The following is a 24,987-nucleotide window of genomic DNA, read 5'->3' as shown; positions in this document are numbered from 1 at the left end:
ACAGGCCAAGATAAGTACTGGCTTAAGCAGAGGAACACGTCTGGCACTTCAGGATGTGAGACCCTGGCAACACAGTGTGTTACTGACAGTAGACTTTGTTGTGCCAGTGACAGCTTTCTGCAAGTCATTTACTAGATTCCTCCGTGAGGTTCTGGGATTTTCGCTCACCGTTCATGTGATCATTTTGACCCCACAGGGTGAGATCTAGTGTGGAGTCCCTAATTGAGGGAGATCATCAGTGGTCTTGTATGTCTTCCATTTTTTTTAATTATTGCTTCCACAGTTCTTTTCACACCAAGCTGCTTGCCTATTGCAGATTCAGTCTGCAATAGGCAGGTCTACAATTTTATTTCTGGTGTTCTTGCACAGCTCTCTGGTCTTCACCATAGTGGAGTCTGGAGTGTGACTGTTTGAGGTTGTGGACATGCGTCTTTTATACTGATAAGTTCAAACAGGTGCCATTAATACAGGTAATGAGTGGAGGACAGAGGAGCCTCTTAAAGGAGAAGTTACAGGTATGTGAGAACGAGAAATCCTGCTTGTTATTGACCAAATACTTATATTCTACCGTAATTTGCAGTTCTTAAAATAAAAGTGATTTTCTAGATATGTTTTCTCATTTTGTCTCTCATAGTCGAGGTCTACCTTTGATGTCAAATACAGGCCTCTCACTTTTTTTAAGTGGGAGAACTTTTCCCCCCACTGTAATTAGTGACCTCACTAATTGAACTTGGCAATTTTGAATATTTCAGCTAATGATTCACAGAATCACAGATTCACAGAATCAGCAGCATGCATATCATGCTTGTTGGGTCTATTGGTTTTCTATAACTTTACTAACCCTTTTAGAAACTTGCTTTCAGTGCAGAAGTTCAAATGTGAACAAAAACTGTGATTTATCTTGCTAGTGATGTGGAACAGAGTCTAAAAACACAGCTGCAAATAAAAACTGGTCATATTTGGTCTCAACTTTATTTGTATACTAATTACTAAAATATCTCTGGGGGAAAAAAAACTACAAACAAAACATCTTCATTTATGCCAATGGAAAATCATTTCAAAACATCTGAAATGGTCTTATTCCTGTGCAAGTGATGAATACAAACCAAATCAGAAAACATAAATATACCAAGACCTTTTTATACAGAATATAAATGTAACCCATGAATGTTACTTAGATATTGAGAACAAAAATTTTAGAACAATAATTACTTTCCATCCTGTTACTGTACTGCAAATAACAGAACTACAAAAAAACGTCTATAAAGTTGACAGGCTATTTGCTTGTCAATACCATTTCTGAAGACATTTTGAAACTTAAAAATCTCTTTCTACACCAGAATTAATCTTCGATTTCCCATTATGAAAATTTACCAATTGCAGTTTTGTTTTTATAAAACTATGCAATTTTTTAAAAATAATTTTACTGTCACAAAAACAATAAAATGTTTATAAAGGCTGAAAGGACCAGTAAATTTTCTTCACATCAACAGTAAAAAGAAATTGCAACCTTTTCCAATCATCATCCTTCATATAACAGAACATAAGGAAAAAGCCCTTTTGGTTGTTTTCTTCTTGAACAGAATGAAGCTGAGCAATTTTGCAAAGTTGTATCTCATCCACAATGGCCTAAAAATGTTATTTGGACGCAAAGTAGCCAAATCTGACTAAAATGCAAAGTGTGTGCAGCAGCAACAACTCACTATTTTTACAGCACAGTGGTAGTTAAAATTTCAGTTTGCTTTGCAATCACAGAATCTGTACAACTCTGGCTATCGAAGTATTCAAGCTTGGCCAACACTGGAGAGCATCTCGACCACCTGAGTCAGTCTACAACAGAAAAAAAAAATTATGTTACAACTGAATCAAAGTTCAAATCAGATGTGAGACAAAGAAATATTCTTACAGTAAAATGCAACAAATGAGTGCCAGTGGCATTTGAATCAGTCACTGTCATATTCTTCTATGATGACTTCCTCTTCCTCCAAGAGCGCTCGGTTTGTAATAAGATAGGACTGACTGACTTGTGGACCTTTCTCAATCCTGCAGTGTAATTCCTCTTCTTCCTCGATCTCCTGGCCCATCTCTCTGTCTCTTAGATTCTCCAGTTTTAATCTGAACACGTCACAAAGACAAAGATGTCGTAAATTTTCAAATTTTAATTTGAAACTTTCAGGTTCAGTTTTCTTCATTGGTAACCGTGGATACATTTTAGCTGTGATACAATAAAACAAAGACACAGGATGCCAAACTTCTCACAGTTGTTCACTGCTTGCCCACAAAAATCCTGCACGAGTGTTTTATGAAAACCCCCCAAAAACAACATTGTTAGGAATTAGTCCCTCCAGGAAGTGGAGATGATGCAATAGCAACTGTAATGGATAGTGAGCTATTTAAAATAAATTGTCTAAATTATTTAAATTTGTAGACTAAAGTAAATTATTCAAAGTGAATTTTCTAAATTAAGAATGTTGCAGATTGTTTATAGATGTTTGTTTTGATTAGCATTGTTGGTGGTTTATATTTTGTTTTGTTTAATGGTATTTGTACTTTATAATGTTTTGGGGTTTTTGTATGTACCTCATGGGCTGCCGTAGGTGATGAAGGCAGGCCCTGTAAAAGCTGGTAGAATAATTGTGCCCATGAATGACTTGAACTGTCAAGATGTGTTTGGCACAAAAAAATCAACACTTAGTGTTCCCCAGTGAAAGCAGCGAGGTACGTTTTGTTTTGTTTGTATTTTAAGTTTATGTTTTGTATTCTAATGTTTGTATATATTTTAGTTTTCACGGTCACTGAGGTCATTGTGGTGACTGTGATGATCATGGTTGATATTCATCAACGAAAATAAAATGCTGAAATTCACCTGTTGAGATTGGCTGAGTAATTCAAGTGCTGGGGAGTTGCTACAGCAACTATAAACTCAAATTTATCATTTGTAAATTTTGCGCAAATCTGACCAATCACCATAACATTTTCTATATTTCATTCTTTTCTGAGTTAGTGGTATGGATCTGGATTTGCAGAGGTCCTGAGGTGATTTTTGTCACTGGTACTGCTCAGAAGGTTTTCATAGTCTGTGGTACTTGTTCTAGTTTCAGGCTCATGTTTAACATATATCCCATGATGCTACACAGTTGATCTGTGCAGCACCTCAGGAGCCTGACGCTGATGCCATGCAGGCTTCCAGCCTTCCACACCTTTATCTTATGCAGCTCATTTCTCACCTGAAAAGTGAAATTGTACTCAGGCTCTTCCATACCCCCACTGATGTTTTGCTGCAACTGATCCTCCTGTGGATTTTTTTTCCCCAATTCCTGATCTTCCTTCTCTGTTCTTTCTGCACAGCTCTCAGCTCATTAAATAGGTTTGATCAAAATTCAGCTGAAAAGAATCGCCCTAACCCCTAACTTTGAATCAGATGAAGACCCTCAAGATGTTGGTCCTCAAACATCTTTACCATCCTGGTGAGGTCTTCACTCACTGGCCTAACATCAGGATAGGTAATGCCATTATCTACCTCCTCCACACCACTGTAACATACTTGAAGATGACTGGAAGCACTGTAGGGATTGTGTTCTTTGATTCCTTCAGTTTTTTGACACATCGAGAGACGAGCTCAAGATGCAAGCAGTGGACCATCACCTGTCCCAGTGGCTACTGGACTACTTTAGTAGCTGCTGATAGTATGGAAGACCCAGAGCTGCGTCTCTGACAGGGTGATTTGGAGTACAGATCAATGCAGTGGACTGCTCTGGCAACGTCACCATTCACTGTTTACTCTGCAGACTTCTCCATCAACTCCCAAGACTGCCATCTACAAAGTTTCTCTGCCACAGACAGCCTGAGTTCACTGTCTGTACTCAGAGTACAGACAGTGAACTCAGGACTTTGAGGATTGGTCCTGCTGGATCATCTTTTTTATTGTCACTTGTAAGTCTTTATTTATTTATTTATTTTTTACTGTCAATTCTTGTATGAAACTATGGCTGCATGAAATATTTTAATACTGTACTAAGAGTGTAATAGCGGTCTTCCAACCAATCCCAATACCTAGCTTCAAAAATACTACATTAAAATTGAAAAAAACATTTCAAACAACAAAGTCAAAAAGCTGACAAGCAAGTCCCAGCAGGTGGAGAAGAGAGATGCGACTAAAATACAAGCGGTCTCCCACCACAATAAACAAATAACAACAAAAGCTGGACTTCAGTCCAAATCCAATCAGTGGGGGAGAGTTGAAAAAGTTGGTTGGAAAATATGTAGTAGAGGAAATGCTGCCCTTAAATATGATTGACTCGCCCTGACTGACATTTTCATGTTGAAGCAGTGGGGGTTGTTGTCAATAGCTGCCAAATGTAGCTAATAAATTAACTTGTAATCTAACTTAGTTAAAATAAGATATTCCTTTATTAATCCCACAGAGGGGAAATTTGCATTGTTACAGCAGAACAGAGGACAGAGCAGAACCAATATAAAAATCTATATATACAAAAAATACAAGTGAATATAGAAATATTGAAACAGTATAGTATGAAATATAAAAAATAAGTACATTCCAGGTGTATATGTTAAGGTAGGCAGATAGGTGATGTTACACATAGATTAAAGTAAATAAATAATAAATGAAATAGTAATGTAAGTCATATTGCAAATGATGACAGATAGGTAAGTTGTTATACATGAGGAATTTGTCATAAGTGATTAAAAGAAACAGGTTTATTGCTTGTAAGTTAGAACCAAGTTAATTTTTCAAGGAGCAATCACTAATCAGAAATTCAAGATACCTATGCCACCCTGATCAGGAAATCCACAAATTGAAAGCCTTTAGAGAGTTCTGATTTACTATAAAGAGAGAGATCATATTTCTCCTATTTTAGTTTCCCTTTATTAGCTTCCAGTTAAATCCAGAATAGAATTTAAGATTCTCCTTCTCGCATGCAAAGTGCTTAATTAAGCTCCATCATTCATCAGAGATCTGGTTGGTCCATATGTTCCCAACAGAGCACTTTGCTCTCAGACTGCAGGTTAACTGCTGGTTGGGAGGCAGATTCTTTTATTATCAGGCTCCTCTGCTGTGGAACCAGCTCACAGTTTCACTCTGTGTACTTTTAAGCTCAGATTTAAAACTTTTCTTTCTGATAAAGCATATAGTTAAAAACAATATTTAATCTGCAATATACAATAGTCAAGTACGAGTTGGAATAATAAAGTTAATTAATTATTTCAAAAAGGACGGTGACTTTTTCACATGGGTTAAAAAGGAGGAGTTTTTTCCCTTTGTAAATTAATCATTTGAAGGTATATCTTGGATGTACTTAGGTTATCTTAAAGCTTTCTGTGTTCAATGCCGTCATCCGATTACCAAGGCCTATAAAATATCTACAAAATTTATAATACATGAGGATTAAAAAGGTTTCGTACCTGCCAGAACATGTCCTTAGTGACATCTGACCAACATCTTGAATAACAGCCATCTGTGCTATCAGGAAAAAAAGTAGGATGTTACTTTAATCACCATTAATTAACTACCAGAAACATCTTTTGTGGTTCACAATTTATTTCCCTAATCCTATAATTATTGCGTCCAGATCAATTTATTTCACCCGAGTCCCAGCCATGTGATTTAGAGTATTGGTCAATACCGAGTCCCAATCCGATGCTTCAAAAAACATTTAGAAAATGAACCCCCTAGATGAGAGCATCGCCTAATTTGCATATTTGATTATGTGAGCCAGGATATTTAGAAATGAATATAAACATCGACAATGCAAAAATAATATAAAATAATTTTTAAATCACTTTTAAAAAGTATTTTAACTACAAACAAACTTTACTAACTTGTGTGAACCTACACTAAATAAATCAGTTTTGTATAATATCAAAATTAACCAAAAGACAGTTATCAGAGGCATGTACAGGGGAGGAGGTGAATCAGTGATGGAGGTTGGGTCAATCAAATTTATTTTTGGTGCGACAGTTTTGGTAAAAAAAAAAAAAAAGCAAACATAAATAACTATATTTACATTCTATTTACTGCAATCCAGAGCAGGATCAATGGCAACTTTGTGCATGTGTGATTCTATTGCAATGTGTAATGGAGTGGAGTGGGTCTCCTCTGCTCTACTGCAGGGTGAGAATACTGTCAGTCAGACAACAGGCTGCCCTCCCCGCACCTTGGAGGTGGGAGGGGTTCATGGCAGCTCTCACTGTAACTCAAGTACTATCTATGCTTTTCTGTTTTGTCACCAATGTCTCCAATAATGGTGGTTTGAAATGACTAAATACAGCAGCAATGTCACCAAGTTGGCAACAGTGCTGATGCTGTGTTCTGCTTCACATTACTAAAGTTGTTAGGCCGAGAAACCATGCCTGCAGAGAATTGTATGCCCTGTCGCGGGAACACGCATTGCTCTAAACTCTTACTAAAGTGAAGCCACACTCTTCATTGCTGCTGCACACATTTGATGTGCTGTGCAGACACTGCAGCCGATTCCATCGTAGGGTTTCAGTGGCTTCTTCAGTCGGCTGGCTGGGAATCATAACTAGGAATTGAAAATTAAAAAGATTATCGATTCCCAACCTTCAATTCTCAATAAGTATAATGGATAGGTTTTTGACAGAGATTTGTGTGTTTGAGTGTGAAGGGTAAGGTTTTGTGGGGGAGGGGGATTTTCTTAACCAAAGGGGGCTCAACAGAAAAAGCTTGGGAGTCACTGGTGTTAGGAACTATCTATAAAACCACAGATCTGAAAGATAAGTGAGGCACAGCAGTTTAAATGTTAAACGGTTTTTAACATTTAAATAAGACACTTTCATATTTTAGTTAGTAGTTGTTATTTTTGGAAACGTAACTGTTATTACAGTAATTTTATAGTATAGTAAAGACAGTAACAGTGAGGCATCCATTGCGTGCTACCTTGACTCCTTGTAGGGTTACAAAGTTTGGCCAGGAAAGGCAGCAACTGAGTCTGTAGACTGACTGGTGTAAGACAGAAGCTCCTGAACAAAGATTGTGCAGCCACACAGTTGTCCTGGTGCTATAAAAAGAAATATTTATTAGTATTTATAAATGGAAATCCTGAATCCACATTGATCAATTGTTTTCAGTGACACTGATTCAGAGATTTGTGTATATTTAAACATAATAAAGGATAACCACATCTGTAATTGTATTTTTAGCTTTATTTAACCAGAGTGCTTTTATTCTTTGCTTAACAGGTTTAAAATGATTGGGCTTTGGAGGCACTTGTGAGGCAGCTCCAAAAATCTATTTCAGTAGCAAACTGAAGGCTACTGAAATATTCATGAGGCCATTTCCAAAATAATAATAATAATTTAAATCCATCTATTCATCATTTGTAGTCAAGACAGAAATTTTAGTCAGTATTAAATAAAATAATGCTATGGTAGTTGAGTCTGGGAAACAACATATTACTCGTGGTGGATCTAGAAAAATATGCATGGGGTGGCAAGAGATGGAAAGTCCATCTGGTGCCCGTTGCCATACATTACTGGATTGGACAGCAGCCATCGCCGCTGTGATGATGCGCCACTAGTATGCATTGAGTCATGTCCACAAAGCCATACTGTTTCAATGCATGAAAAGCAGGATTCAATCACAAAAATATTTGTAGCATAATCATTTATTATCAGATTTCTATTAAATATGGCTTAAATTAAAGCTGAGAAAATTGCTAATGTTTCGATTAATACAATATGTATTCTCCTGGATGTAAATCTATAAATAGTTTGTTTTCTGTCAGCTCTGCCAAGATGCAAGAGAGGATGTATTTCTCTTATATCGGTAAAGAATAACTAGCGTGAAAACGCAGGCTAGTAAACAAGGCTCCACTGAGGATAAACAGCTATGGCATCTGTAGGTATCAACAATAAACTTTACATTAGCGCTGTTGTAAACGAATATTTTAGTAATAGAGTAATCTATCGATTATTCTTATGATGAAGTAATCGGGAAAAAAATGACAAAATAAAATATTGGTAAATCTGGCATAACACCAGGGTTACTATCAGTATCAATATCAGTCCAATTTTTCATATTTGAGCATCCCTAACATTTAGTTTTCTGTAGTTTATAAAATTAACCTGTCACAATAGCTCACTTTCTAAGTTAATCTGAAGAAAAGTTATACAAAGATCTGACATTATATTCAATTTCATAATAAAGAGGCAGTGGGGTGCTGTGGTGGCCAGTGGTGGGAGAAAGTACTCAAAAATTGTACTGAAGTACAGTAACGAAGTACTTGTACTGTGGCGCAGGGGAAAAGCACGACCCACGTATTGAGACCTTAGTCCTCGTGATGGAGGTTGCAGGTTAAATTCCTGGCCTGGCAACATTTGCCGCATGTCTTCCCCCCTTCTCATTACCCTGTTTCCTGTTGAACTACTTTCAAATAAAGGCCACTAGAGCCAACAAAACCTTTAAAAAATAATAATAAACAAAACCTTTAAAAAATAATAATAAAGAGTCAGGCTCACAAATACACTTATAAAAAATGTCTATGCTCCAGCTTTTAGTTTATGTGTTCATCTTCGGTGAGTTTAACTCTCACTTTGCACCATACCTGTCAAGCTTTTGATAATACGGGAAATGTCGCTTGGAGTTGGGGGGGTTGGAGTGGTGGGGGGCAGGCGAGTGAACAAATGTAAGATGGGGTTGGGGAGGAGGAAATGGACCACACATCTGCTACTTGACCGACAGATGCACGTGCAGTGTGCGGGAGTGAGCTATGCGTGAATGACAGACCAAACACACTCCTCCTGGCTCTGATTGGTTGTTTTGGTTCGGAAGCAGGGTATTTTTATAAATGCTATTAGAGCCACAGGGGGATTTGATTTTTTCACAGTTTATCTCTCATCTTCTATTTACAGGAATTAGTGAGATTTTTAACATATGAAAATGATACATCTTCAAAAAAGTTACACATTGTAGCTTTAATGTCCAATTTGCCACATCTATTTCTTGAATTCACGGTTGCCAGTTAGGGTGGCTACAAGGTGGCAGCTATGATCCCATACCACCCAAGAAGATATGCCCTTGCATATTGCATATTTACATGTACCCCTGAAATCCAGCTGACAGCATAGCTTTACTAAAGACATACCTTTTTGTTGACTAGACACCAACTGGGTTTGTGCAGCGGTCTGAAGCCAACAGGAAGTTGACAAGAGTTTGAGTGGATCAACCCTCTGGTTGCCACTGAAGATCCATAGTCCCCTATTGTGTGACGAATCTAAAAAAAAAGACAGTATCTTTAGAACACTGAAAACTAGTCATCAGACAATCCACACAGGACACACAGTCGGTAGAATCGCAGTCGGTAGAACAACAATCAATTTATTCATAATGCTCTTTATATATCAAATTAAAATCTCAAAGGACACATTCACACAGAGTTGCAGAGCTGTCCACTGACCACTACCTGGTAGTGAGTTGGCTCTGGTGGTGGGGGGAGGAAGCCGGTCAGACCTGGCAGGTCCAAACATATTATGAGGGTCTGCTGGGAACGTCTGGCACAGTCTTCCATGAGACAGAGCTTTAACTCCTACTTCGGGAGAGCTTTGAACATGTTTTGAGGGGATTGAGGACATTGAGTCTGAGTGGACCATGTTCCGCATCTCCATTGTCGAGGCGGCTTATTGGACCTGTTGGTTGTTGGTGCCTCTCAGCAACCTCGGGTGGTTGCTGAGGCAAAAACTCAGGCATGAGAGGAGTTTGGAGAGGCCATGGAGAAAGACTTCCACACATCTTCGAGGCAATTCTGGCCACCACCCATAGTCTCAGGAGGGGAAAGCAGTACAGCACCTGTTTATAGTGGGGATGGTGTGCTGGTGGCCTTGACTCGGGACATTGTGGGCCGGTCAACAGAATACTTTGAAGACCTCCTCAATCTCACCAACATCCATTGAGGAAGCCGAGCCTGGGGATTCGGGGTCAGGCTCTCCAATCTCTGGGGATGAGGTCACCAAGGTGGTTAAAAAGCTCCTCGGTGGCAGGGCCCCGGGGGTGGATGAGATTTGCCCAGAGTTTCTTAAGGCTCTGGATGATGCGGGTTGTGTTGGTTGATGCGATTCTGCAATATTGGGTGGACATCGGGGGGAACTGCACCCCCTATTTGAATAGGGGAGGAATATTGAAGCTTTTATTTTGAAACTTTCAGTAAGCTTCATGTTAAATGACCACACTAATTCAATGTGAAAAAAAGAAATAAGGTGCAGTTTGAATTAAGTTTTGGTGATTTAAATGAGAATTTGGTTGAAAATGTTTAAAATGTATTAATCAGTAAGATATGACAGGATGCAACTTATCAGCTCTATCCAGCAAAAACAAAACCAAAAAGATGAAGCTATCTGGGACAGAGTGGCATGGGGCAATGGAGTAGAACGTAAAGACGGGCTGTGAAGTTATCACCTCAGCATAAAGATGATGTTCATATGATGTGCCGAACCATGCACCTAGGATTTTGCAAAGATTCTCAGACAACAGCCTAAGAGTGTTGCAAATGCAATTTAGTGACAACATTCTTCCACAAAGTCCAGGATGTTATTCAAATGTCATAAATTCACATGTCCACTACAGAAAATGTACTGAACACTGCGTGCTGAAACCACAAAGGGTGAGGAAGATGGCTGATTAGATCTAATTCCTCAGAATTCCTTGCACTGGAGACACCACTCCTGGAAACATGACTGCTTAACCCTTGCAATAAAATTCAGAGCTGATCAGTTAAGAACTGATCGCCACTCCAAAAGAAAGATCTGAATCCCAAAGTCTTGTCTTTTGAGTAAGCCTTGAACAGAGACATAGCTTAGAGCAGAGGTTCCCAAACTGTGGGGCGCGCCCCCCAGGGGGGGCGCCATGTCATTGCAGGGGGGGCGCGGGAAGCCGTCTGGATGAAAAAAATAAAACATGAACACTGTATGCGCTGGGTTTTTACCTTAGAATGGCCAACTACTATCCCATATTTGTATCCTCTGTCACTTTTATCAGCAGTTAAAACTGTTTAATCCGTTGTTAACATGTTGTAACCTGTTTTACCGAGCCGCCTTTAAACGCAACATGAGCGCTACGACGCTCGCGCTGGGTTTCCACCTGTGAAGGAGACCTGCTGCTGCTGGGCGGAGCTACGTAGGTTTGTGTTAGAATCACGGCAGCAAACCAGCAAAACGCAAAGAACTTTTCCCTCCAAACTAACCGACTGAGTTGAGTAAAGCTGTTGGATGCAGGTAATGTTAGCTAAAAGATGACAATACAGAACCTTAAGCTCAACAAGTACCTTGTAGGCTACCGATGTTGGTGTCTATTTTCAGCTACGTACATTCATTTTGCCCCCAAAAAAGTTGATGCCCCCCCGTCACACGCGTCGTTTCAACCAGACAGCCATTTGTAATCCATAGGGGGGGCGCAGAAAATGTTTGGAAACCACTGGGGGGGCGCAGAAGAAAAAGTTTGGGAACCACTGGCTTAGAGCATTTCCTTCAAACCTGCTGGCCAGGAAAAATAACTATGACCATGTAAAATTTCAGTTTTTTTTTTTTAAATAAAATTTGCAACAATTTCTACATTTCTGTTTTTTTCTGCCAAGATGGAATGCTGAGAATACATCCATGAGAAATAACTTTCTGGATTTTAGCAAATGGCTGCAATGAAACAAAGAGTGAAAAATTTAAAGGGGCCTGAATACTTTCCATACCCACTGCATAAGTTAGGATAGCTTCATTCTACACTTTTTCAATCAAAACACCATTTTTTTTACATGTCTTAGTGAATGCAGTTGGAGTGTTGACTGTGTATACGTCTACCTCTATATATTTAGCTTCATGTTTTTTATATTCTATCAATCTGTCATTAGTTTATACTATCTATTTAAGGACTAACCATCCAATTTCCTGCGAGAAGATCTGCATCAGACAGGTACTCGCTAGCTCTGTCCACATCTTCTATGTCAGAGAAGAAGTCCAGATAATTCTGATGGAGGCATAAGCTGAAAAACTCTCCAGAAGTTTCTGAACGCTCAACCACCAACTGAATACAAAGATAAACAAAAAAAAAAATCTAAATGAACAGAAGAACACCCAGATTATTGTCAAATTAAATAAAGTGGGGTGGGGGTGGGGAAACAACTTACTTCGGGCTGCACGAGCAATACTTCTCTACGATGTTGCAAAAGGTGAAATGGCAAAACAAGTCCAGAGGCACCTTTACTTTCATTTGGACAGTCACCATTTCCACCTGTTGGTCACATCATTGACATCATTTGACTTAAACAGACTGTACCATAATAGTTATACTCTTACAATTCAGATTCATCTGTAGACCACTCTACAATGTTATTCACATAAATTCAAAAATACTTTATTAATCCCAAAGGGATATTAAATGTTGTTGTAATTCATATTATTAAACATTTAAAGAGTTAATGTAGATACTGATGCTGTGAACAGGGAGAATCTCTTGTATTACAGTGAAACTGAAGAAGCCTCTGACTGAAAACACATATAACTTGATAAAAGGTCACATAAAGGTCATCATAGGTCTTCCTTCTTATGACATAGCATTTGGGTATTAAAACTACCAAATTTATCATTTTGCATAACATAAAATCAATAAAATGAAAAGAAAAACCTCTAAATTGTATCTATTTGTCTACAGCTGGAGGAATTTTATTGATAATAAACCTATCAATGAAAAATTGTATCCAACTGTGTAAATAATTATCAGTGAAAGTAGAGTTGTACAAATAAGAATGATCTTATTCTTATTTTTTATTCTGTACATAGTTCACACACTCTATACCCTGCACCACCACTGTGTTCCAAACCAGTGATAGTTTAATACCAAAGCTGCCCAATCAGTACACAATAATTCTGGTGCCAAATGTTCAAGCCATTTTATAGCTGGTACTCACGTTTGCAGTGCAGAATCTTTCCCAGTGCCCTAAACAAGAAGAAAGAAACATCTTTCCCACCAATAGGCTGATGCTCTTCTTGCTCCTTAGCTGACTTTGCTTGTTTCCCCTTCTTTTTTGATAGAGCAGCAGCTCTTTCCAATGATATTGTAGGTGGTTTCTTCAATGTACACAATCCTTTTTCTGACAAATTTTCAAAAACATTAGAAAGATAATGTAAGTTGACCTGCCCTGAAAAGCACAAATATCCATTTGCAATATAATTGATTTTAAATTTGTACAACTGCATTTTTGACCCCTTAAGTGTCATGGAGTGGAATGTGGCATAACTTTACCCAGTAGACAGCAAAACTGTAGGCTATTAATAGCACTTCGGATATCTCCAGAAGATCCTGAACAAAGCATTTCCAGTTCTGCCTTGTCAGGAACATACAAACTCTTATGATTCTGCTGAAAATGAAAATATTAAATTAGGCAGATAATACAAGAAAAAAACTTACTTTTGCAGACTTTATCTCACCTTTTCTGCCTCCATGTGTACAATGTTTTTCAGAACCTTCATCATTGTTGTTGCAGGAACAGGATTAAAACTGAAGTGAATGATATAATATAATGTTACTGTGAATCTAGTATGATAGTAATCAAATATTCTACATTTAAATTAAACTTCCACAAATGTACTTTGTTTCTACTAGCTGGAGTAAAAGAACAAAAGTACAATATCACCACCATTTAAACTGATGTAGCACATCACCTATATTTTTTTTGCAATATTGGTTAAATAATTCACTAATTATAAAATAATATTAAAAGTAGGCATTTATTCCATTTAAATGTTTAGTTTATTAATGAAACATTCATCTATCCATCCAATTACAAAAATTAAAATTTTTTTGGGGGCCAGCTCGAGTCACTGAACCCTGTTTTGCTGTGGATGTTGACTTACATGCTGGATCCAGATAACTGACTGAAGCAAACACTCCATTCAAATGACTACATGATTTAAGTCAATATGTGAGAAATATTCACATAAAATCGGATTTTATAGAACATTCAGTTTCTCCTTTAAAAGCATCAAACCCCTAAAATATGTTTGAATGCAGCATCTTTTCAATCCAATTGAAAAACCCTTCATTAGTCCCAAAAGGAAAATGTTGTAACTCAAACTATCCCAGGTTCTTCAGAGTTGTTGTATGTGCTGGTAACTGTGAGCAGGAAGGACTACAAGTATGTCTGCATTACAACAAATCTGAAGAAGCCTTTGACTGAGGACACTCTGTTGTAAAGCAGTCTGATGAAGAGGACGCTCAGGATTTTTCATACTTTTCTTGGTTTTTTGAATAATAATCGATTTGCACCATCATCCCCAGTGGTTCTACAGTGGGTCTCAGAACAGAATCAGCTTTCTTTATCCTGTTAGTAATTTTAAATCTCTGGCTCTGATCAGAATCAGAATCAGAAGAATGTTATTGTCATCGTCAGAAAGACAACAAAATTGCAGTTCCAGTACAACCATCCATCACACAACAACACAAGGGGGGGGGGGGGCATAGTTGGCTGCGGCCTCGCAGCCTGACAGGCGCCGCCTTGCAGAGGAAATAGGAAAAATAAGAAAAACATCAGGTAAGGAGAGGGAAAAAAAACAGTCTGTCTCACACTCTGCTCTTTGCAGGCAGAGTTTGAGATGAAGAAAAAAAACCTCGACACTTAAGCACATATAAACACATATAGACAAAACAAGCCGGGTACGAGGAGGTGGTGTGACGTGAATATGGGTCTCATGTGAGTTATGTGTGTGTCAGACCAAGAGCCCTAACTGAAGCACGCGATTGTTCGTGATTGTCTGTGAATATGATGTCAGTTTCACACCCAGCATAAACAGTTCAGGGCCACAGATGTCCTCAGGGAGGGGAGGGGCAGCAGAACAGAGCCTTCTTTAGACATAACAGGGGAGGATAGTTGGCCAGCCAAGGCCAGCCCGGGCAGCCAGATTCCGATAGCAATAATTTGTTTAGGTCAGGCTGACATCAGTTTACTGCCTTCCTTGAAAGTCTCGCTGATGCTTCTCAGTGGCAAATCCAAACAGCCACATTTTTAGAGTGTTAACTCAACAGACGATGGCAGAAGAGAGTACTCTTTACAAGAGACTTACACAACGCAGCATCTTGCTGCCAAAAATGAAGGCTCTAAGCTTCCTCAAAAATAACAGTCTTCTTGTCCCTTCCTGTATGCAATATAATTGATTTTAAATTTGTCCAGTTGCAACATCACTGTTGCATCTCAGCTACAGGATGCTGGAGATGCAACTCCATAATGGAAATGGCTCTTATTTCTCTGAAACTCCACAATGGGCTCTTTGCACCTCAGCTTCCGCGTTCGGGGTAAAGCGGCTCGATTGTTTCCGATCCAATACAAACATCATTTACATGAGGTGCTTGCAGTGCTTGGCCAAGGTTTGTACATCGATCCGAAGCCCCAACAAGTCAGCTGGAGAAAGGTTTTAAGATGTTCGCCTTGTTATACATTCACTGACACGAAGGTGAGTTTTACTTAAACTTTGTGGCTAACATTAACGTTAGCTTATGCTAGTAGGCAATATTCTCGGATATTGTTCTTGTAAAATGTGCTATTTAAGTATCTAAACATTCTAACGGACAATATTTTTACCTAATTTTCAAGTATATTATGTGTGTTTATTGTCGTTAGTGTCACAGACTAACGGGGAGGTTACGGTTCGGGCTTTTTACTTCCGAAGCCTGACGGAGCTCAACAAGCCTCATAGCTTGACAGTAGCGCAGCTCTGGTGTCAGAGATCTGGTTCAGCTGTTCAGGTTCAAAGTTGCTGCTTTTAGAAAAATATGACCGTGTTGCTTCATGTCTCCATGTTATTTCGTTTTATTACCTTTGCATGTTTCTTGTGAAGAGCTCAGATAGGACGGTGTTTACAGCAGGATGTACAGGCGGATCAGTTGCTCGGCTGTCTGGCTCTGGTCTGCTCTCTCGTTCCCATAAACTCTTTCAGGCTGAATACAGAAGTGATTCCATGGAAATAACTCAGGAGCCTCATTTATTTACCATCCGTATCCCCGGTAGTTTTAGGCTGATCCGGAGTGAAGTGAAGGCTGCAAACTTTGTGTTGTGCAGCGTTAGCTTTAACTGGTAGTGACAAATATTTACAAGCCATCTTCTTAATTCAGGATTGCTTGGAAATTAATGAAAACTTAAAAGCCCATTATATTAGGAAGACAACAATGTTAATAGTATTGTTTTTTTGCATCTGAAATACGACTTAGTCTTTTCTACCAGTCATGGTAACTCAAAGTGGAAACAAATGAGCTGCATTAGCTCCTGGAGATGTAACGTCAACGCCGTAGGTGCAAAGAGCCCATAAGCTTCTTTGTTTTGTTCACATTAACATAAAGATGTTATCTTACAATGTCGGCCACTTTTAAAACTGCAGATGAGACCTGCATCTTGGAATTCAAATGACAAGAATGAGTCATAAGGAAACACCGGAGAGCTCTAGTACACCCTGCTTCACTGCTGGGTTCAATCATTGAACCCAGCTATGTTGAAACCCAATGATAATCAAACTTTACTTAATGTTAGTGACAGCTTTCCCTCAATGTTTAAGTCAGAGTGTTCACAGCTAAAAAAAAACAAAAAACAACAGGTTCATGGCATTTATTGATTTGGACATCATTGCTGAAAGTCCGTGCCAGAAAATCAAATAGTGATGTAAAATAATAGCTCTAATGTGAAACTATGTATATTATGGGTAATATTTGATTCATTTTTTGGCAACACCACCGTAAATCCCAGGCATACATTTCAAACACTAATGTCTGTAACGTGAACCTGATGCAGCTCATGTGCAGCTCCTCCTGAATCTCTTTGGGGAAAAGAGACCATAAGCTGCCTTCTCCACTTCGAGAGCCAGACACTATGAATACCAGTGGACACTGACTATTCTTTACAAAGAACCTGGAAGACAGATAAATGAAAAAAAATATCAAACAGAATCTGTGAATTAGAGAAAAACAACAATTTTGAAATCTACATACAGCAGAATTAACACAGTGATGTGAATAAGTGTTCTATGATTCTCCTTCTATGACAGGGGTCCCCAAGCTACGGCCCGCGGGCCGGATCCGGCCCGCCACGTCATTTGGTCCGGCCCCCTGAACAATGCCGGATCCGGCCCGCCTCCTCATACCAGAGAGCATTCAGTGTTTTTTTTTTTTCATATATTGTATTTTCCGGTTTATATGTGGATTTTTCTTCAACCACCAGGGGGCTTGAGCAGATGTGAAACTAACTTTCCCTCAATGGAATATATACTAGTCAGTCCCAGTCACCTTTTCACTCACGGTTTTTTCCATTTGCATTCTGGGTAAAAATCTATCTAAAAGCGCGAATGTCGTCGCGCCCCTCCCGCTCGACAGTTTCAAAGACAGAACAACACCCCCCCGTCGACAAGAATTTTATAAGGTTTCTTTCTCCAAAAACTAAGACCGGCCCCAGAAAGGAACAGCTATGTGGCCCTCGCAGGAAAAAGTTTGGGGACCCCCTGTTCTATGATTTCCATTTTGCATGTTTGTCACGTTCAACTGTTTCAGAAAATGAAACCAGTTTAAATATTAGTAAATGACAACACAAATTTTTAATTTAGCTTTTAAATGAAGATGTTTGTAAATAATCTCAGAATAAAACCCTACATAGCCCTGTGTGAAAAATTGATTGCTGCCGCCTCCCCATTAAAACATAACTGTGGTTTATCACACCTGAGTTCACTACCTCTAAACACTCACCGGCCTGATTGCTGCAGGAACTCACCTCAAGGTGTCATGAAAGCTGCAAGGCTGTCTGTAGAACTGGTTTGGAAAATCCTGGAAAGAACAAATATGAAGGAAAAGTAAAGGAATGCAAAGCTTCTTGTTGAAAAATATGACATAAACATGTTTCTTAATAATGTGAGAAAGAGTCAGAACATGAAGATGGAGTAGAATAAATATGTATTGAGAAGTAGAAGAAATGGGTTAGTGCATAAAAGAGAGTCTGACAATCACAATAATGATAACATTTCCATCCATCCATCCATTTTCTTCCGCTTATCCGGGGTCGGGTCGCGGGGGCGGCAGCTTCAGAAGGGAGGCCCAGACTTCCCTCTTCCAGCTCCTCCGGGGAATCCCAAGGCGTTCCCAGGCCAGCCGAGAGACATAGTCCTTCCACCGTGTCCTGGGTCTTCCCCGGGGCCTCCTCCCGGTGGGACGTGCCCGGAACACCTCACCAGGGAGGCGTCCAGGAGACATCCTTACCACCTCAACTGGCTCCTCTCAACGTGAAGGAGCAGCAGCTCTACTCTGAGTCCCTCCCGGATGACCAAGCTTCTCACCCTATCTCTAAGCGAGAGCCCAGCCACCCTGCGGAGGAAACCCATTTCGGTCGCTTGTATCCGGTACCTCGTTCTTTCGATCATGACCCAAAGCTCATAACCATAGATGAGGGTGGGAACGTAGATCGACCAGTAAATTGAGAGCTTCACTTTTTGACTCAGTTCTCTCTTCACCACGACGGACCGGTACAGCGCCCGTTTCACGGCAGACGCTGCACCAATCCACCTGTCGATCTCCCGCTCCCTTCGTCCTCATTTGTGAACAAGATCCCCAGATACTTAAACTCCTCCATTTGGGGCAGGACATGCCCCACCGACCTGCAGAAGGCACTCTACCCTTTTCCGGCTCAAGACCATGGCCTCGGATTTGGAGGCACTGATCCTCATCCCGGCCGCTTCACACTCGGCTGCGAACCGCTCACAACATGGTTGTGGGGTAAGCACAGACAACACCTGTAGGCGGAGGGAGGCTACCCTCTCATTCACCGGGGTAAACACCAACGTACAGGCGTCAAGATGGGGGGCAACAAGTATGCCCACTCCTGCCCGGCGCCTCTCACTGCGGGCAACTCCAGAGTGGAAGTACGTTCAGCCCCTCTCAAGGAGACTGGTTCCAGAACCAGAGCCATGCATCGAGGTGAGGCCGACTATTTCTAGCTGGAACCTCTCAGCCTCGCACGCTAGCTCCGGCTCCTTCCCCACCAGAGAGGTCACGTTCCACGTCCCAAGAGCCAGCTTCTGCAGCCGAGGATCAGACCGTTAATAAAATAAGTGGTGAAATCGCCCCTTTTTGAAGTTTCACAAATCAGAAAAAGGTTTCACAAATCAGAAACATGGTTCTGTATATTCTGCTATTAGAGCAGAATAATCTAGTCCAAGTTTGAAGAGTATAGGTGTTGTGGTTTTGGAAATAGCGCAGATCTTGTATGACCAAGACAGAAAAAAAAGGGGTAAAAAATGCCCTTTATTGAAGTTTCACAAAACAGAAAAAGGTTTTACAAATCCCAAAAATGGTTATAAATATTCTATTAGAGCAGAATAATCCAGTCCAGGTTTGAAGAGTCTAGGTGTTGTAGTTTTTAAACTAGAGTCGATTAAAAATGCGAAAGGTTGTGAAAAATTAGGTGGAATCGCCCTTTAGCCATTTCCCGAATCAGAAACTGGAATGAGAAACCAACTTCAGCTTCGTCTGCCTCGCTCTCCGTCTTTACAGTTTTTCTCACACTTCCTGCTACTCAGCAGCAGGCAGCAGGTTACATTGTGTTGCATTCAATGTTGTCGGAATAAAGACATTTATGCACTTAATGTCCGATTTGCCATAACTATTTGTTGAATACATAGTTGCCAGCTGGGGTGGCAAGGCTCTCAGTTGGGGCGGCAATTGCCACGCCCTGCTACCCCAGTAGATCCACCCCTGGACCTACTTACCAGTCGACAAACTCAAGACCTACAAACTTGAGTTTGTCGACTGGTATAAGTTAACAGGAATAAGTTAACTTGAAAAAAAATTGTTGAATTAAGAAATATATTGATTGATGAAAGCAAATTGTTAATTTGTTTCTGTGTAGTGAACAAATTAAACATAAGTTCACTGAAAGAGTGTTTGCTTTGTCAGACTAACAAAAAAGTTTAGTTAGTTCAACTACCTTCTATCTTGTCAATCTGAAGTTATTTGAATTAGTTGAGTTAATTCATTAATTTTATCTTAAAAAATCATAATCTCACATTACAATATCTGTTTTGCTTTCAATTAATACAATTATGTGGAACCTGTTGACATAAAAAAGTATGTTAAGTTAATGATTCATTTCTTTGAGTGATAGGATCTGTTTACGCTCAAAATACCTATCAATATGCCTTTGCCATATAATAATCATGTAATTGGTATATACATAAAACTATGTCATACAGTATATCACCATCCTTAAGGGGAAACACTGTGTTCTTCTTTATTAATATTGATACTCATCTTTTTCCAGACAGAAATGACGAGTAATAGACTTGTCACACCCACCCTGTTTTAAGCTTTGTGTGCTTTAGATCGGAAAGGTGATGTAATAAGTGTTTCAATTTCTTAATTACTGCTAATATGAAATTGAGAAAACAAAATCCACAAAAGAATTTTAACTTTGTAGAATGCTTATTTTACTTTGAAATTATTGTCATTGTTAAAGTTTGCCCAACACCTGCTTTCAGAATTTCGCACCGTGTCAAAGAATAGAAAAAATGTAGAAACAGACAACCTGAGGAAAGTTGAAGATACTGTACATACCTCCACCAGGATGAGCTTTTTCTCTGCAGCACCTCTTTCACCTTTCATTTTCAGGCATTTGTACTTGTTAACTCTCAGAAGGAACTCCTGAAATTGTGCCAACTGAGAGCTGCAAGACAAGCCTTGTGATCTCCATTCTGCAGGAGAAAGAAACTGTTCTTAGAACCAGAATCACAGTACAAAGCAAAGGCATGCTACCATGGACATTATTTAGAATTAGGTCCATATACGCAAGAAATCAAACTCCTTCATATATCCCGAAAGCCTTGCAAAATGACTAATGAAAACTACTGAACTACTAAAAAGATTTGCCTTTCATATAACCTACTGAAAGGCAAATCAGTAGGTTATATGGATTTGCAAAGTAGTGAAAATGGTTCATATTCATTGATGAAAAGCTCTACCTTTCATTCTCACTAGTGAAAACTTTTCATACAAAGTAGTGAAAACCTTTTATCTACCGCTTTATTTTCAAGTGGTGGCTTTGGGACAATCTACTGAAACCATTTTGTGAAGTGGGTACTCCAAGTCTTTTCGAAATCTTTTTAGACTAGTCTGGTGTGTTAGATGCTGAGGATTGAAACTAGTTATGAGAGATGAAAAACTCCTAACAAAGGAAACGTTACCTTTCAAACGGCTCAAAAGCTGGAGGAAAAGGGCAGGTTATACCCATCAGGGTTTCCTAAATGTATTAAAAGCCAGGCTTTACTTGCCCCCATCCCGCAGGGCTAAAACGTTTTCTTTGTTTTTATATAAGCTGGATTACAAGTGTCCTTGCTGTGTTTATCGCTGGCAGAGCAGAATCGTTCCCGAAAGACGGGTTCATACTTTCTGTGCACAATTAGGAAAGTTTTAGTTTTGACCATATTATTTTTATGCACATTTTCAAACTCCAAGCAGTATAAACGTGAATGCTTATTGAATATAAACATATCAGCTGATGTGTATTTGCTTCATGCGAGAAGGTGGGGCCTAAGGAGATCAACACTCTATATCAAGATGTGCATATTTATTAGGCAGCTTCTTTTCCTCAGGCAAAATGGGCCAAAAAAGAAGATATTTAAGTGACTCTGAAAAGTCCAAAATTGTAAAAGGTCTTCCATAGGATGCAGCTAAGATATTAGGGTGTGTTCACAGAACCATCAAATGTTTTGCTGCAAATAGTCAATAAGTCACAAGAAATGTTTTGAGAAAAAAAAGACAAATTAACTGCCAAAGGTTTGAGAAGAATCAAGTGTGAAGCTACCAGCACCCCATTATCTTCCTGTGCTGTCATATTCCAGAACTGCAACCTATTTGGAGGTCCCAGAAGAACAAGATGTTCAGAGCTCAGAGACGAGGTAAGGAAGGCTGAAACCTGACCACCACTGAACAAGACATACAAGTTGAAACATAAAGACTGGACCAAGACAGATCTGAAGACAGTTTTCTCAAAGTTTTTTTTTGTTTCTCTTTAGGCTGAGATGAGAGTGACTCTTGACCACTGATGGCATAGTTACTTTGAAAGAGTAACTAATCAGATTACTTGATTTGTAAAGTAACTAAGTTACATAAAAGTAACTTTTTTAGTTACTTTCAGCAGCTGCTAACAACAACGCTCCACCACCTGTGGATATTACATTGATCTTTGCCAATACTTAATTACAAGTTATTTTATAATGGTAACATCAACAATGTGTCTCCACTTATATGGTTGAACTGAAGGGGAGATTGTTTAATGGTTACAACAGTACAAAAAAAAGATGAGATAGTTGGACCTTTTTGTGTAGTTCACTATTGTCTGGAAAACTATAAGTAGGATTTTAACGCCTCCCTCCCTGCCCCAGTGGCCAGGTTTTGTGTTACGGCCCTGCCGACACCCTGTGCTGTAAGAGCGCATCACACAGAACTCCTTTTGCGGCTCCACAACTCTGATGACCCGCTGCACAGATTTGTGACACTTACCTTAATATCAATTATTATACCTTAATATTAATTATTATACTGGCATTTAGTTGCACAACTTTACGAACATTCGTGGCTGTTTTCACGTTTATTGCGCTGTTCATAATAGTCTCGATGTTTGCAGTTTTCTGGAGCGCAACGCGAAGCTCGACTCATTGACAGGTAATATATTAACATTAACAAGGACACAGCGAGATGGATCATCTGGGAATGGATAGACCTGGAAGGCCTGACTAAATCTAACTGGTTGTCAGACAAATTCTGGGGCTGATTATGTGTCTCTGCTCTCTGCTTATTTCAAAACCGAAATAAGCAACCTCACGTTCAAAAACAAGCCCAAAAAACCGCAACCTGCGATTCATCAAATGTGCATGCGACTTTAGAAAATAAAAAAAATAAAAAAACAAGCCCAAAGCTGTAATAGTAATATAATAATTAGACTTGGTGACAGAAACTCAAAATAGTTCCTGTTTTTCCAGCAACAAAATGCTCATCTCTATCCTCTCCATTGTTTACATTTATTTCACTGCTGATAAATGATGGATAGAAACAGTGGTCGCTCCCTAAGACACACAATAAAATTAATAATTACAAAAGAAAATAGTAACACACAGTGATTTGGATATGTAACTTTAATCTGATTTCCGGATTTGAAATAGCAACGCGTTAGATTACTAGTTACTGAAAAAAGTGGTCCGCAATCAATAACGTGTTACAAAGTAATGCGTTACTGACATCACTGCTCTTGACAGACCAGATGGATGGGCCCTCGGCTGGATCAGCAATGGGCACAGAGCTCCACTATATACCAGATGCCAGCAAGGTAGAGGCAGGGTACTGGTATGATATTGTTAAAGATGAGATAGTTGGACCTTTTCTGGTTGAAGATGTACTCAAAATCAACTTCTAAACCTATAGCCAGCTTTCTTCAAGCAGTGCTACATGAAAAAGTTTGCATCTTTCAAGAGGACCATGACTTTTCTGTAGGACAAAGCTGCATCACATGCAATAAAGTACTCCACTATGTACTGTAGCTAGCTAGTAAAGGCTTTAAAGATGAAAGAATAATGAAGTGGTACCCTTCCTCACCAGACCTAACCTTAGACAAGACGAACGACAAGGTGAGATGGATGCAGGTGATTTGGAGCCTCAAAGAGGAGCAGCCACAAGAAGAACATTTAAACAAAAATGTTCAGCTCAAAACACTCACGGGGAAGCAAACAGACGTTTTTTAAAGACCACCTTTATATATTAGCATTGTCTCATCTGCAAACCACCAAGGATTAAAAGATCAGCTCTTGCTTTAAAAATATTACGTAAAAGGATTAGTGCATAAATACTGCAGCCAGTCAGAGTGCCATATTTATTGATTTAATAAACCGTCTGTGCTTATTGAAAAACATCCACTATAAGAAGCTGTTATTCCATAAAGTATTAATAAAGTGTTGAACACAAAACATCAAGTGGCTGCAGAAACAAAGAGCCATAGCAGAACTCGGCACTCAGAACAAAGTCATCAGTCAGAAAAATGTGTAACTTAAATAGTTAAGAATATATTTATCTATACCTCTGGCAGAGATTTTAAAAATTTTAATTAAACCAACATCTTTGGTTCATAAAGAAAAAGATAAATATGTAAAATGTTATAGAATGGTGTAAGAGAAATATTTATAAAAAAATATTTAATTGACTAGACATTAATTTTTTTTTAAAATAGAGAAATGACTAAGCCCTTCTCAATAGACACAATCTTATTAACAATAGAGCAATCAAACCCTTCTTATTAGTCTCAAAACTGTGTGCTTATTCCTCACCAGACAAACTGCCCAAGTGTGGTTCTGCACTTGCTGGGTTAGTCCATTCCTGAACTCTGACACCCAACTTCGTAGACAGAACTTGGACTGTTGCAGTTTTTCCAGAGCCTGATGGTCCTGTCAGTATCAAAATACCACCCTGGAACACAAAAAAATAGTAATATTTATACAAATGCACAAACCTTCCAATTAAATTGTAGTATTCCCCGTAAGCATCTCTATGTTTATTATTGTGAATCCCAAATATGAAAATTTAAAAGAAGCAAGCCACAACAAGCTTTTGCTCCTGAAGGAAGCTGAAGGCCGAGAGGTTTAGCCCTCTGTCCGATATGAAACAAGATGTCCCAAAGTGTACTATAAGCATGGCAGGCCGTCAGGCTTTACTTGCACCCCCTCCAGGCTAAGCGTTCGGAATTGTTCCTGAAAGATTGGCCTTTTACTTGATGTACTGAACAGGGCACGAAGCAAGGAGAACGCACCAATCACACCATCAGTATCCCTAAGCGTTAGCTGCCTAGTGCACTGCCACGGCTGAGTCTCTGAAGTTTACCTTGGTACGCACCTCCTTTCACTCAAACTGGACACAAAGCTCATCTGTATTGGCATTTATATCGAACCCCTGTGGGGACACAT

At 39.3% G+C, this 24,987-nt stretch overlaps 1 protein-coding gene across 4 annotated transcripts in view; it reads right to left on the bottom strand.

Moving 5' to 3' along the window:
• Positions 1 to 953: 953 nt before the first annotated feature.
• Positions 954 to 24,987, bottom strand: part of rad17 (RAD17 checkpoint clamp loader component) — a 42,361-nt gene continuing 18,327 nt past the window's right edge. Inside the window, exons 4-17 of one of the 4 annotated variants that reach the window (XR_015764353.1) lie at positions 24,355 to 24,493; positions 20,597 to 20,733; positions 17,766 to 17,818; positions 16,788 to 16,913; positions 13,450 to 13,519; positions 13,265 to 13,379; positions 12,930 to 13,112; positions 12,150 to 12,253; positions 11,900 to 12,046; positions 9,126 to 9,254; positions 6,920 to 7,040; positions 5,425 to 5,477; positions 1,930 to 2,115; positions 954 to 1,830 (exon numbers count right to left, since the gene is read on the bottom strand). Coding sequence is in view for 3 of the 4 variants with exons in the window: in XM_088009195.1 (XP_087865321.1) it covers positions 1,944 to 2,115; positions 5,425 to 5,482; positions 6,920 to 7,040; positions 9,126 to 9,254; positions 11,900 to 12,046; positions 12,150 to 12,253; positions 12,930 to 13,112; positions 13,265 to 13,379; positions 13,450 to 13,519; positions 16,788 to 16,913; positions 17,766 to 17,818; positions 20,597 to 20,733; positions 24,355 to 24,493 (1,554 nt within the window). In the remaining variant the exon portion in view is untranslated. Of the gene's footprint in view, positions 1,831 to 1,906; positions 2,116 to 5,424; positions 5,483 to 6,919; positions 7,041 to 9,125; positions 9,255 to 11,899; positions 12,047 to 12,149; positions 12,254 to 12,929; positions 13,113 to 13,264; positions 13,380 to 13,449; positions 13,520 to 16,787; positions 16,914 to 17,765; positions 17,819 to 20,596; positions 20,734 to 24,354; positions 24,494 to 24,987 lie in introns of all 4 variants that reach the window. The other 3 variants (XM_088009195.1, XM_088009194.1, XM_088009196.1) reach the window with 3 other exon arrangements.

This window comes from Poecilia mexicana, unplaced genomic scaffold (genome assembly GCF_051168715.1).
Source record: "Poecilia mexicana isolate PSO_F unplaced genomic scaffold, ASM5116871v1 scaffold_9, whole genome shotgun sequence".
Taxonomy (NCBI): Eukaryota; Metazoa; Chordata; class Actinopteri; order Cyprinodontiformes; family Poeciliidae; genus Poecilia; species Poecilia mexicana.
Note: the sequence above shows the minus strand (reverse complement) of the source record. Positions and strands in the feature narration are given on the sequence as shown.